The following is a 14,150-nucleotide window of genomic DNA, read 5'->3' as shown; positions in this document are numbered from 1 at the left end:
TACCTCCATGCAATGCGATATCATTCAGCCATAAGAGGAACGAAGTGTTGATACACGCCTTGATATGAAAGAATCTTAAAATGCCAGAATAGGCAAATCCATTGAGACAGAAAGCAGATTAGTGGTTGCCAGAAGCTGGGGTGGGGTGGTAGGGGGAGAATGGCAGTGACTTCTAATATGTATGGGGTTTCTTTGGGGGTGGTAATAAAAATGTTCTGGAATTAGATAATAATTCTTGCACAACCTTGTTAATATGCTAAAACCCACTGAATTGTACACTCTAATGTAGTGAATTTTATCTTATGTGAATGTTATCTTTATTTTAATTGGCCCACAAAAAAGGCAAAAGGAAAAAGGAAGTGGGGGGACTTGAGCAAAGTTTTCTGTCAAGGACCATAATCCAGGCCTGCTCATCTGAAGGGAATGCCCTTTCTATTCACAGAGCTTCTTTATGAAACCATATCTTAATGTATAAAATATCATATATGGAATGACAAAGAAAATCAATAATATTAAAATGTCATTATCAAAATATTTTTAAAACTAAATTTGTGATCTAGTAATTATATATGTGCTTCTATAATAGCACATCAAATAGCAAGAACCAGCAGCTGATTTGAGAACTATTTTAATTTCAGAGTCATGATGAACACGTGTGATTTTATGTCTGCAATGACTGTTATGTGATATGAAATCTGTGATTTCTGTTAATGACAATCACAAGTACTAACATTGGTTTGTTGCTGACACTCATTATTGAAGGAAATGCTAAATTTCAGTTCAGTCCAGTTCAGTTCAGTAGCTCAGTTGTGTCCGACTCTTTGCAACCCCATGAACCGCAGCACGCCAGGCCTCCCTGTCCATCACCAACTCCCGGATTTTACCCCAACTCATGTCCATTGAGTCAGTGATACCATCCAATCATCTCATCCTCTGTCGTCCCCTTCTCCTCCCACCTTCAATCTTTCCCAGCATCAGGGTCTTTTCAAATGAGTCAGCTCTTCGCATCAGGTGGCTGAAGTCTTGGAGTTTCAGCTTCAACATCAGTCCTTCCAATGAACACCCAGGACTGATGTCCTTTAGGATGGACTGGTTGGATCTCCTTGCAGTCCAAGGAACACCCAAGAGTCTTCTCCAACACCACAGTTCAATTTTTTCGTGCTCAGCTTTCTTTATAGTCCAACTCTCACATCCATACATGACTACTGGAAAAACCATAGCCTTGACTAGACAGACCTTTGATGGCAAAGTAGTGTCTCTGTTTCTTAATATGCTGTCTAGGTTGGGCATAACTTTCCTTCCAAGGAGTAAGCGTCTTTTAATTTCATGGCTGCAGTCACCATCTGCAGTGATTTTTGGAGCCCCCCAAAATAAAGTCAGTCACTGTTTCCACTGTTTCCCCATCTATTCACCATGAATTGATGGGACCAGATACCGTGATATTAGTCTTTTGAATGTTGAGCTTTAAGCCAACTTTTTCACTCTCCTCTTTTACTTTCATCAAGAGGCTCTTTAGTTCTTCTTCACTTTCTGCCATAAGGGTGGCGTCATCTGCATATCTGAGGTTATTGATTATTTCTCCCGGCAATCTTGAGTCCAGCTTGTGCTTCTTCCAGCCCAGCGTTTCTCATGATGTACTCTGCATATAAGTTAAATAAGCAGGGTGACAATATACAGCCTTGACGTACTCCTTTTCCAATTTGGAACTAGTCTGTTGTTCCATGTCCAGTTCTAACTGTTGCTTCCTGACCTGCATACAGATTTCTCAGGAGGCAGGTCAGGTGGTCTGGTATTTCCATCTCTTCAAGAATTTTCCAGTTTATTGTGATCCACAGAGTCAAAGGCTTTGGCATAGTCAATGCAGAAATATATGTTTTTCTGGAACTCTTTTGCTTTTTATTTTTTCTTTTTTGCTGCAAAAAGCTTTATTGTTTCCATTTGGTCCAAGGCTTGAGAGAGGGCTCCAGGATGTTAAAAAGCTGCCTAGTGGCTGCAGAAAGGGGCTTCAGGCAGCCCTGATGTTAGGTAGGTTCTTCAAAAGCCACTGATCTCCAAAAGCTCCTAGTCGTGCTTGAGGGTGAGCCTCTCGAAGAGATACTCGCCCAACCCAGCCTGGGGACCAGCCAGCCTGCTGAGGTTGGTCAGGTGGTCACCCATCTTCTTGATGAGTTTCACTTCCTCATCTAGAAAGTGGTTCTCCAGGAAATCACAGATGTGGGGGTCTCCGCGGGCAGAAGCCAGGCCATGCAGATCCAACAGGGCTTGATTCAGGTTCTTCTCTACGAGAAGGGCGGCTTCCATAGCGTCCTGGGTTTTACCCCACTCATCTTGAGATGGGTTTTGCACGTCCAGGAAGAGGGCGGGGCCGCCAGGCTGGTTTCGCAGTTTTAAGAGAGGCTCCGCGGCCTCGCGCTTCTCCTTGGCCAATTCGCGAAAAAAGTGACCCACACCCTCCAGAGCCACATCGTCGCGGTAGAAATAGAAGCCCAGAGAGAGGTAGGTGTAGGAGGCCCGCAGTTGCATGTTAACCAGGCCGATGGAATAATTCTGACGAATCTGGGAGCTCATGATTGGTCGGTAATAAGGAGTTAAAAAATGGTGGCAGGTCCCGGTGATCGGACAGCTGAGTTGCTGACTCCTGAGCTTGCGACTGGAAAAAAGGTTGGAGGGTAGTCGGAGGCTGGAGCAAGGGGCGTCCCTGGGTCTGTTCCGTCCAAGCACTGTTGAAGAGAGAGACAGATCCGCAGGGCCGCCGAGCGCACTTCCCTCTTTTGCTTTTTCAGTGATCCAGCGGATGTTGGCAATTTGATTTCTGGTTCCTCTGCCTTTTCTAAAACCAGCTTGAACATCTGGAAGTGCATTATTCACGTATTGCTGAAGCCTGGCTTGGAGAATTTTGAGCATTACTTTGCTAGTGTGTGAGATGAGTGCAATCGTGCGGTAGTTTGAGCATTCTTTGGCATTGCCTTTCTTTGGGATTGGAATGAACACTGAGCTTTTCCAGTCCTATGGCCACTGCTGAGTTTTCCAAATTTGCTGGCATATTGAATGCAGCACTTTCTCAGCATCATCTTTTCAGATTTGAAATAGCTCAACTGGAATTCCATCACATCCACTAGCTTTGTTCCTAGTGATGCTTTCTAAGGCCCACTTGACATTCCAGGATGTCTGGCTCTAGGTCAGTGATCGCACCATTATGATTATCTGGGTCATGAAGATCTTTTTTGTACAGTTCTTCTGTGTATTCTTGCCACCTCTTCTTAATATCTTCTGCTTCTGTTAGGTCCATACCATTTCTTTTTTTTTTTTTGGTCCATACCATTTCTGTCCTTTATTGTGCCCATCTTTGCATGAAATGTTCTCTTGGTATCTCTAATTTTCTAGAAGAGATCTCTGGTCTTCCCCATTCTATTGTTTTCCTCTATTTCTTTGCATTGATCATTGAGGAAGGTTTTCTTATCTCTCCTTGCTATTCTTTGGAACTCTGCATTCAGATGGGTTTATCTTTCCTTTTCTCCTTTACTTTTTGCTTCTCTTCTTTTCAAAGCTATTTGTAAGACCTCCTCAGACAGCTATTTTGCACTTTTTTCCTTGGGGATGGTCTTGATCCCTGTCTCCTATACAGTGTCACTTAATGTCATTTCAGTTAAGAGGTAGCAAAAATAGAAATAAATTTAATTTTTTTCACAGCCAAGATCATAGACTCTCAAATTCTATGCATGGCACACTTGGGGATTCATAGACCCTAAGATAAGAAGCCCTATATTGCACCACTTTGGAAGGCATCTGGGAGAAAGTGCAAAGGACTCAAAATGTTAAATAGCCATTATCATTTAATTAGGGAGATGATTTCCAATCTCGACCTCTAGCAAAAGTAAAATCTCAGTAGACTTTTTTTTTTTTGGTCATTCTGTGAAAAATGCACAAAAAGCTACCCATCTTACTAGGCAGAGTTCCCCTAAACGCAAATCGTTTTCATTTTGTTTGTGTCAGCTGCTATCAAGTTGTAGGGAATGCTAGTGTGCTACTTGAGAACAATTTTGAGGTTCTGGTTCCTACCAGGGGTGTTGGTGGCTTCTGTGGTGGATTCCTGTGTTTGCTGATGTCTGCTCCTGAGCCCAGAAGGGGCAAAGTGGTGACCACTTAATCCTATTAAGTTCCAGCCCTAACTGCTGCGACTCCTTCCTAGACCTTCAGACTATCACTTAATGCCCCTCACATCCAGCAGGTGCCTTGACTCAGCAATTCAAGCCTGCTGAGTAAATTTTACACCAAACGTGTGAAGTTAGTACATAAGGTAGACTAGTCAAAGCAGACATTCGATGTGGCTTTTCCTTTTAAAAACAAATCCCAGTGTTTATTAGTATCACAATATACTACCTACCAGTGAAATGTAGTTTATTAAGAAGCTATCATTTGGAGAAAGATATTAACATGTAGAGTTACCTCAGAAATGGGATACCTTCTTGTTTAAGATACTATTAAAATCCACTTTTTAATCTACTCAAGCCCTACATGCGTGCTCAGTCACTTCAGTCATGTCCAGCTCATGTCCAACCCTTGGACTGTAGCCCACCAGGTTCCTCTCTCCATGGGATTTTCCAGGCAGGAATACTGGTGGTTTAGTTACAAAGTCGTGTCTGACTCTTGTGACCCACCCTGGGTCATAATCCCCCAGGTTCCTCTGTCCATGGGATTTCCTAAGGATTCTGGAGTGGATTATCATTTCCTTCTGCAGGGTATCTTCCTGACTCAGGGACTGAACCCAAGTCTCCTGCTTTGCAAGAAGATTCTTTATCTCTAAGCCACCTTAAGTGGGTTGCCATGCCCTACTTGAGGGAATCTTCCTGACCCAGGTATCAAGCCCATGTCTCCTGAGTCTTCTGCATTGCAGGCAGATTCTTTACCACTGAGCCACTGGGGAAACCCACTCACGCCCTGTAGATCCTCTCAAAACCAAATGAAACTCATGGCGAAGCTTCCACACACCCCCAACATCCAGGTTTTGATCTGTGCAGAGCCACTAAGCAAACTGCCTCGCTAACTCTGTGACTTTTGCTCTGAAGCCCCAGGGAGTCACAACTGACCATGACATCAGTTTTTAGATACCTGACCATCAGGTGGCTGCCCTCCAATCTTGGCTCCTGGCCCACTGCCTTTGGTCATTTGTCTCAACTGGTTAGTGATGATAACAACAAACCAACCCAGACCTATAAGGGAATGTGGCTTCTGGCACTACATTCTCTAAAGTGCTCCTCATTTCCAAAACAGGTGATGCAGATGAATATGTATGATCTGTGTGTTTGTATATTATATGTGTGTGTGAATGTTTGTGTGTGTGTGTGAATGTGTGTACAGATATACATCCCTCTCCATCTTCTTCCTTTGGATTTGATTCCCCTTCACTGTTTGCAATGGGAAGAAAAAGACCATTCAGCTGCCTCATATCTGGTGGGTAATAGTCCCAATTTCCTGACCCTTAGCTTTAAGTCAGGTTAACTGGACAGCTTAGTTTGGCCTCTGGCTTCTGCTTAGCCCTTCTTCAGAGCCTCCATTGAAGGCTTGAGGTGAAGTTAAGTGTTAGCCACTCAGTCGTGTCTGCCAGGCTCTTCTGTCCATGGAATTCTCCAGACAAGAATACTAGAGTGGGTAGCCATTTCCTTCCTTTGGGGATCTTCCCAACCCAGAGACCAAACCCGGGTCTCCAGCACTGCAGGTGGATTCTTTACCCTCTGAGCCACCAGGGAAGCCCCATATAGACTTATCAGCAGTGACTTGGACTCGCTGTTTCCAAAGCCTGAAATGGTAGTATGTTTTGAAATCGGTAGGAAACTCTCCTCTATCCACTTCATCTCCCTCATTTGTGAGCCTGAGGTTTCCGTGACTTAATACTTTTGCCAGCTCCACTTAAAATGCAAACACGTCAGTGGGTGCGGTCAAAGGGTAGAGATGCAGGGTCATGACAACTTGCCTCCTCCCTGCCTCATCCACGGCAGATCAACCAAATGCAAGACTCTTCTCCATGAACCTGGATCTAGCCTCATGGTCCTTCGGAATAGAGTGAGCCAAAAGATGGAGGTCGACACATAAGAAGAAACCTACTTGCCAACTTTACACTAAACCCTTGTCAGTGAACTAGGAAGGAGTGAGGTTTGCATCACTGACAACTAGTTCATTGTGCAGTGAAGGGCCGCGTCCCCCAGGTAATGCTTTCAAGTCAATGTGTGTTCTTTTTAAGCAAGAAAGCTAGATGAGCTTGTTTCCACAGCAAAAAGTCTGCTTTGTTCATTAACAGATGAGGGAGTGCAGAGGACACAGGGGCCAGAAGAAATGTGTCAGGTCCCCGTGCGTTGAGACCCTCGCCACTGTTCCCCTGGCATGTCAAGCAGGTCCTGGTGCAGGACAGCCCCAGCATTCCCCTAGCTCAGGGCACTGCCTCTGGCCCACATCAGCTCAGCAGTGCCAGCTCCCACTTTCCCCTAGACCTCCCTTGCCTTCTCTTTCTGAGCCTCATTTGTCCGCCTTCACATGAAGGGTTCACATGAACCCTGATTGCTCCCAGTTCCCCATTATCTTCACGTGCAAACCTTAGTTTTCTAGCACTTCAGGCTAGAAAAAAAAAAAAAAAAACTTTAATTTTTGGCTGTGCTGGGTCTTTGCTGCTACGGGCAGGCTTTGTCTAGTTTCGGTGAGTGGGGGCTACGCTTCATTGCGGTACACAGACTTCTCATTGCAGTGGTCTCTCTTGTTGTGGAGCACAGACTCTAAGCACATGGGCTTCAGTGTTTGCAGGATGCAGGCTCAGTAGTTGTGGCTCACAGGTTGAGTTGCTCCGTGGCATGTGAGACCTCTGATCAGGGATCGAACCCATGTCCCCTGCATTGGCAGAAAGATTCTTAACCACAAGACCACCAGGGAAGCCCGGGCATTGTTTTACTCATTAGCATGTTATGATATCCTTTCTTTATTACAAAATGCCTCTTTCCCTCTGGTCTGTTCCCACCTCTTTTACAGCATTCCTGACCATCAAGTCAGCCACTGGAAGGCATCCCCTTTCTTAAGAGAGGTAATCCCCAAGCTTAAGAGAGGTATTCATTTTTACTTTTCTACTCAGTAACACTTTGTCACAGATGACTCTCCTGGAAACAAAACTCTTCTCTCCAGTCCAAAAACATGCCACAGCATAAACCTTCCATGCTCCACGTAAACGTCTTGACTGTCAGATATTTCGGGCAGCAAAAGATCAGCGCCACTGCTGAAAGCAAGCCAGACAACAGGGTCAATGCCATAAACTCATGGCTTGTCTTAGCTGCAGCTTTATCTTCTGTCCAAGAAACCTGCTCTGTCAATATCGTGGGCTTCCCAGTGCAGGGAAGAGAATAAGGAATGCATTCTCCTTCCCTTGACTTTTTCTCAGGTGAATAAGGAATTTAAATGGCTTATTTATACTCTCAGTTGCAATCTTCTGGAACACCATTCAGCCTGGGGTCTCCTGAGCCTCCCAGCCAGTGAGCCTAACTGGGGAATCTGAGAATCTGCTTGTGGGGTGCCACCCACCACGCTTCTGCCCCTGTCAGCCCAGAGAGGCAGACTCAGGACAATCAGCCCAAGGGATCAACTGCCTGTTTCCCAGACGCAACTTCTAGTAAATGCTTCAGCAAAATGCCAAGATGCCAGGCAGCTAAGAAAAACGTGGGTAGTCCACATTTCCTCAATTTCAAATCACAGTGCCATTCCCATGACTGCTGTTCAACCAGCAAGGGGTCTGCTGGGCCGTGGAAATGCCCCTGGCTTGGAAATAAGACTTGATTGAGTCCTGGTTCCTGTACTTGCTGGTGGTGTGACCTTGACCAAGTCGTAGGCAGAACAAGGTTGTGGAAGCCCAGGGTGCCATCGGTCAATGGGGATCATTAGAATGCCCTGCTCCCTTTGCTGGATTTGAGGTTCCAATAGCACAGTGTAGACTGGAAAGCTGATTATTGCTGTTATGGCATTATAAAAGCGAGGAGGACTTTCCTTTCTCTTTCTAATTCAACAGCCTACCGTCCTCCCAGGAGAGACCCTCTCCCCCCCAGCTCTCCTGCTTCACTGTTCCCAGCATCTGTGGGGCCACCCAAGGCCCAGTTAGTGGGGCGCTCATTTGGGCAAATGGGGGGGGTGTGATTTCTTGATGCCTCCATCTCATCCATGCAGATGGATAGGGCAGCTGAAATTAATGACTTTCTGAGCCACTGCAGTGCTCATCTGCTTAACAATCCAATTTCTAGGACGTTTTAGAAGTTGTTAGCTGACTGCCAAAAATGAGGATCATTAAAAATAGATTCACAGCTGTTCAGGAAGCCAGAGATATAATTTTACCTTCATTATGCCTTATTGCAGATGTTATTGATTTAATCTCATTGCATTTTACTGTGCAATATCAATTCACACTATCTCTGACTTAGAAATTTGGAACTGTATTTATTCTTCTTATTCTTATAGCAGAAGCTATCACTTAGGCTGACAGCCACCGTGATACAGGCTCCAAGGTGGCAGCACTGTCTAGGCAAGGCCTCATTGTGGGGGTGCAGAGCTGACCAAGTGTAGCCGGGCTGAGAGAAAAATAATCGAAAAGCGTTCCTTTAAAGTGAGTCTACACCCACAAATGATTTCAATAAATAAATCAAAAGAACCCCTGGTTTTGATCACATCACAAAAAAAGGTGTTTCAATGAATCTTTTCCTTTTCTGTCAGTTCTTTTATCCTGAAAATTTCACACTGAGAATTGCTAAAATAGAATTTAATCTGAAATAAATTAGGATGCTTTAGGATATTATTTTCCAAGAGGTGTTTCTCAGAACATTGGTCTTGAGATACTCTGTGATTTTAAAAAAGATTCTGAGCTCAAATGGTTTGGGAAACTGACCTGATAAATGCTCTTTGTGTGCATGCTAAATTGTTTCAGTCGTGTCTGACTCTTTGTTACCCCATGGACTGTAGCCCGCCAGGCTCCTCTGTCCATGGGATTCTCCAGGCAAGAATACTGGAGTGGATTGCCATGCGCTTCTTCAGGGGATCTTCCCTGGATCTTCTCTTACTTCTCTTGCATTGGCAGGCAGGTTCTTTACCACTAGCACCACCTGGGAAGCCCCTAAACACTCCTTACAACTTCTTAAAGAGTTGTACTATATGGTGGCATATTAAAGGTTCCAGGCAGGAAAGAGATTTGGTTGACTCCAGCATTTTGCCAACTAATCTGATGCAGAAACATTTGTTCTCCCCATTCATTAACATTCCTGCGGGCCAGTGCACTGAGGAACACCCTTTGAGAAATATCTCTCTTAGATCAGGAAGAAGGAAGGCCAGCTCATTCCTAGAAGTCCCACACTTTTGTGGATGGCCACTGTTGCTGCCATCTTGAACTGCAGCATTCCTGATTTACAAAGGTTTGGTTCATGACCTTATGCTCCTGAGCAGCTACTTCTTTGGCTTCCCAGATGGCGCTAGTGGTAAAGAATCCACCTGCCAGTGCAGGAAACACCAGAGACAGAGGTTCAGTCCCTGGGTAGGGAAGATATCCCTGGAGTGAGGAATGGCTGCTTCTTCATCTGTCTCCCTTTGCCTCGTTCCACTCCTCGGGTTCTACCCCGCTCACTCTCTGATTCTCACTTCCCCACCCCTCCCCACCCCCAGCCATGCCCCAGGAGAACTTGCCACATTGCCAGGCTCATCACTATGAAGGGCAGCAGGGCTCAGGGAGGCCCATGCCTACTCTATTTTTACTATGTTCAGCCACTTTTTCAATTAAGTAGTTCTCACTAGGGAGAAAATTTGTTCATGCCATGTATTCCAAAGCCTAGACAACATCAAATACAAAATAATTCCAAGTTTGCCTGGTTTTTTGTAAAAGCTAATATGTTCCATGGTCTTCAGCAGGTCATTTAGCTACTCTGTCATACTGAACAATTGGCATCGCATCCAAAAAGATGCACAACTGTTTATGCCTTTATTGAGTTGAGTAGAGCTTAGAAAAGAGCCTGTATTGCCAATGCTGCATTTGAAGGGGTGTTCCGTATGAACCATTTGGTTTGATGAGCTCACACTGGTGGTTTTACCAGCTCTGGTGGCCATCATCAAGGATGGTGTGACTTCAGGATTGTTACTCCATTTCTGCCCACTGCCTTTCAGATTTCCAGATACTAGCTTTCAGGTTGGTGAAGGTCCATGGGAGCCCAATACATTGATGTCAATGCCATCTTCTTTTGTTTCATAAAAAATACACTGCTTCTGATATCTAACTTGTGCTTCCAGTTGGCAGGGAATGTTAATTTCATGACTGCCTCTCTCTAGCCCCTCCCTGTTCTTTCCTGACCCAAATCTGCAGATTTCTCTACAACCATCCAGTCCTCAGTGGTGACTGCATTCTCAGGAGGACACCTGTGGGCAATGGGTGGGGTTTTAGGCCAAAGGCGCAGACCTGCTCTCCTTTGGCACGTATTGCCCATTATTACTAACTCACTAGTAACAGACAACTTGGATCCCTGTTAGATTGTGAGCTAACCAGCACCTGGCCTTTTACTTCTTCATGGTGTCCAGCATGGATCTCAGTGCCTCTGTGCTAATTAATGGATTAGCATCTCCCAGCCTGTAAGGGCTGGAGTCAGAGCTGGATTCCGTCCCCTAGTAGGCAAACCCAGAGTGCTGTACTAGGTTTGTCCTACGGGTGTGTTTCTGCCAGAGTCAGCTTATTCCTCTGTGTTCAGACTTCATTCTCACAGAATTCCCTGTAGAGTAACATGGACTGGAAAGCTAGTGGGGACTTTTAACTGCCTGCATTATACCACTGAGCGTCACCCAGATTTTCTTTTTTTTTATGTTGTAACTTGTGCATATGTGTTTAGAGCAGGCAGGGAGCACAACTGTGGTTATGTACTCATAAAATCATCACTATTCAAATTAGAAAGAGGTCTTTGAGGACATTTAAAGGAACTTCCTGATTTTTAAAATTAGGAATTTGAACTCCAAAGAGGGGTTCAGACACACGACTAATTAAATAATGCTGGAGAATTCCTCTTTACACAAATCCAAACCAGAGGATCACTTTCAGTTCCTTTAGGAGTAGTGTTAGTTGCTCAGTCATGTCCAGCTCTTTGCGACCTCGTGAACTATAGCCCACCAGGCTCTTCTGTCCATGGGATTCTCCAGGCAAGAATACTGGAGTTGGTTGCCATTCCCTTCTCTAGGGGATCTTTCTGACCCGGGGATCAGACCAAGTTCTCCTGCAATGTAGGCAGGTTCTTTACCATCTGAGCTACAAGGGACTTTAATGATACCTATTTTTCTTTTCAGTGTTTGAGTTATGTTACATTTTTACAGCTCTGATATGATTCAGAATTATGTCTCTTTTAAAATCAAACTAAAAGGAAATCTCTAAAGAATCTGAGACTGACAGACAAAAAAGGAAAGCTCGATTTGGACTCATATTTGAATGTCCAGAAAATTACTGTAAAAACAAAATATAAGGAAGGTACACTGATGAATAACTTATTCTACTTTCTTTATCCTATTTTTATAAATGCACAATGACAGTCCCAGACATATTTTTAAAAGGATGGAAAAATAAAAATCCTTTTTTTTACAGGACTAAGGCTAACCCATTAACATTGCTACCAAACAAAGGAATAAAAAATAAGAAATTAAAAAGACGTAAAGAAAACTGGCAGAGCGGCGCCACCTAGTGTCAATTATCTAAAAAAGCACTGGACGTTTCCTGCGCCCCCCTGTGGTAGAATTGAGCGTTCCTCACAGGCACGAAAACTGATTTCTTTGCTGTGAATGGGAGACAAACACAGATTGCATCTCCACAGTTTTCTAAGGAAAAGATACCTGCATTCACTGTATTTAAAACAGAACAACCACAAATATACAGTTTCCAACTGGTCACACAATAGTCTTCCTTTGGACAAAATTTCAAGTGAATCATTGGATAATTAAATTTTAAAATGTGAGTTATTATAAAAGATCTAAGCTATTCTGTCCCCAGGAGATTCTGTTCGGTGTGAAGTGTTATGAATAGCACCCCTGTATCAACATCTTGGTAACATTTCAAAGCTCAAACAAACTCTAATTTCTGGAAAGCTAATTTAAAAGTAAATGTGAGAGGATTCGAGCCAGAAATAAGAGTCATCGTTCCCTGTGCCTCGGTTGGCTCATCTGTAGTGTGGAAATTGTTCTGACTCCAGTCTACCTACCTTCCCTTAGGGGTGGGGGGAGTTGCCATTTACAGGATTAAATGAGATTAAAGTCCATGGATGCTACTGAGGGGTAGAAAGTATACGATTTAGGCAAAACTGAGATAACTTTGTTATTTTTGAATTGGAAATATTGGTGATGAAGTCTAACATCAGCTCTGACTATGAGTTGAGGAAAGAATAGTGAACCAGGAAATTGAAGGACTTTACTAGTTTCATGACTTCCAAGTCACTGAAGTCTGAATATCTGCTCTTTAATTCTGCAAAATGAGGATAGTTTGGAGTGTGTCATTGATAGTGTTTGTCCTGGCTTTAATGTCCTACAATTAAACCATACAATTGCATTCTCCCTGCTACTGTATCAGCACAGGTACTCATCACCTCTTATCTGGACTATTGCAGTCTTTCAAACACATTTCTCCCGGTTCCAAGTCAGCAGAGTAATGAGGGGAGATGGGTATTCCCAGTATAAACTTCCGGAAGTACAAGTCCAGTGATTCTGCTCCCCTGCCTAAAGGCCTGAAAGTGCTCCCCAGGGCATTCTGCAGGACAACCAGTGTTTCTCGGGGTCCACTCGGTGCTAGTCAGTATGATTGGTCCTTTCTGCATCCAGTAACACTTTGTAGCCAGGCAAAGCATGTCCCGATTTATGGAGAAGGAAGCTGAAGCTCTTAGAAGTTTAGGCAACTGCTTCAAGTCCCAGTAAGGGAGACAAGAGCCTGGGATGCCAGTCTGGGTTCCTGGTTCCAGAATTCATGGTCTTTGTGAGTAGTTAAAGGGTGGACTTTAGAGCCAGAAATACTTGGGTTGGAATTCAGGCTCTGTCAAATATTGTTACATATTGTATAGTTTTGGGAAATTTTCTAACTGCTCTTTGCCTCAGTTTCTTCATCTGTAAAATGGGGAAAATATTAGTACTTATCTCACAGGAAGTTAATGTCTGTTAACCACTGGAATAACACCTCCCACAAAGTATTTAGGGGATGTTTTGTGTTATTATTACCACATATTCTTACTGAACTAGATATAAATGAACTTTCTCCATTAACATTCAAGGTGCTTCTAAACTTGGCTCCAATTGGCCTTCCTGTCTTTTCTCTTGCTTCTTTCCTAAGGGTCCAAAACCAATTGTTCCAATTTCTCCTCTAAATATTCTCAAGTGTGTTGCCTTCCTGCAGGTCATTGCTTTTGCTGCCACTGGGGTTCTCCCTATTCAGATAGTCGGTCTTTTCTACCGACCCCTAGTGGTGAGCCCAGTGACGGGCATAGCAACAGTGAACAGAAAGGCGCTCAGTCACATCCAACTCTTTGTAACCCTATTCTCTAAACCAGAATACTGAAGTGGGTAGCTTTTTCCTTCTCCAGGGGATCTTCCCAACCCAGGGATCGAACTCCTGCATTGCAGGCTGATTCTTTACCAGCTGACCCACAAGGGAAGCAAGCATACATAAAATAAAGTTAGATGCTGTCTGTATCATGGTTATTGTTCATATGATTATTGATACCTTGAAGGTCCAATCCCAAAGCCACCTCTTTCACGAAGATTTCCTAAGACAGCATCCTCCTCTAGACTGCCTCAGGTTGTTGCCCAGCCTACCCTTTGCACCCTTTGCACCCTTTCAGGCTGTGCTATCTAAAACAGTAGAACTGGCCACATGTAGCTGGCCATTGAGTACCCTCACTGTGGCTGGTTCAAACTGAAATCTATTGTAGTGTAAGCCATATTCTAAAGACTCTATATAAAAATAAAAAGAAGTCTTTAAAAGTATATCATATTTTAATTTTTTATTTCTAATATTTTAATTTTTATTGACTATATGAAATGATAGGTATCCCCCGATGGCTTAGCGGTGAAGAATCTGCCTGCAATGCAGGAGACACAGGAGGCACAGGTTTGATCCCTGAGTAGGGAAGATTCCC

At 43.9% G+C, this 14,150-nt stretch overlaps 1 protein-coding gene and 1 long non-coding RNA gene across 2 annotated transcripts in view; one reads left to right on the top strand and one right to left on the bottom strand.

The window, feature by feature from the left end:
* Positions 1-14,150, top strand: part of LOC122438480 — a 222,702-nt gene that overhangs the window by 158,017 nt on the left and 50,535 nt on the right. The window lies entirely within an intron of this gene.
* Positions 2,029-2,583, bottom strand: LOC122438478 (ferritin light chain-like). Its single transcript, XM_043463370.1, has one exon. The coding sequence runs from the start codon at positions 2,566-2,568 to the stop codon at positions 2,062-2,064; it is 507 nt and encodes a 168-aa protein (XP_043319305.1). The 5' UTR covers positions 2,569-2,583; the 3' UTR covers positions 2,029-2,061.

This window comes from Cervus canadensis, chromosome 3, assembly GCF_019320065.1.
Source record: "Cervus canadensis isolate Bull #8, Minnesota chromosome 3, ASM1932006v1, whole genome shotgun sequence".
NCBI lineage: Eukaryota > Metazoa > Chordata > Mammalia > Artiodactyla > Cervidae > Cervus > Cervus canadensis.
This window is presented reverse-complemented; position numbering and strand designations above follow the sequence as displayed.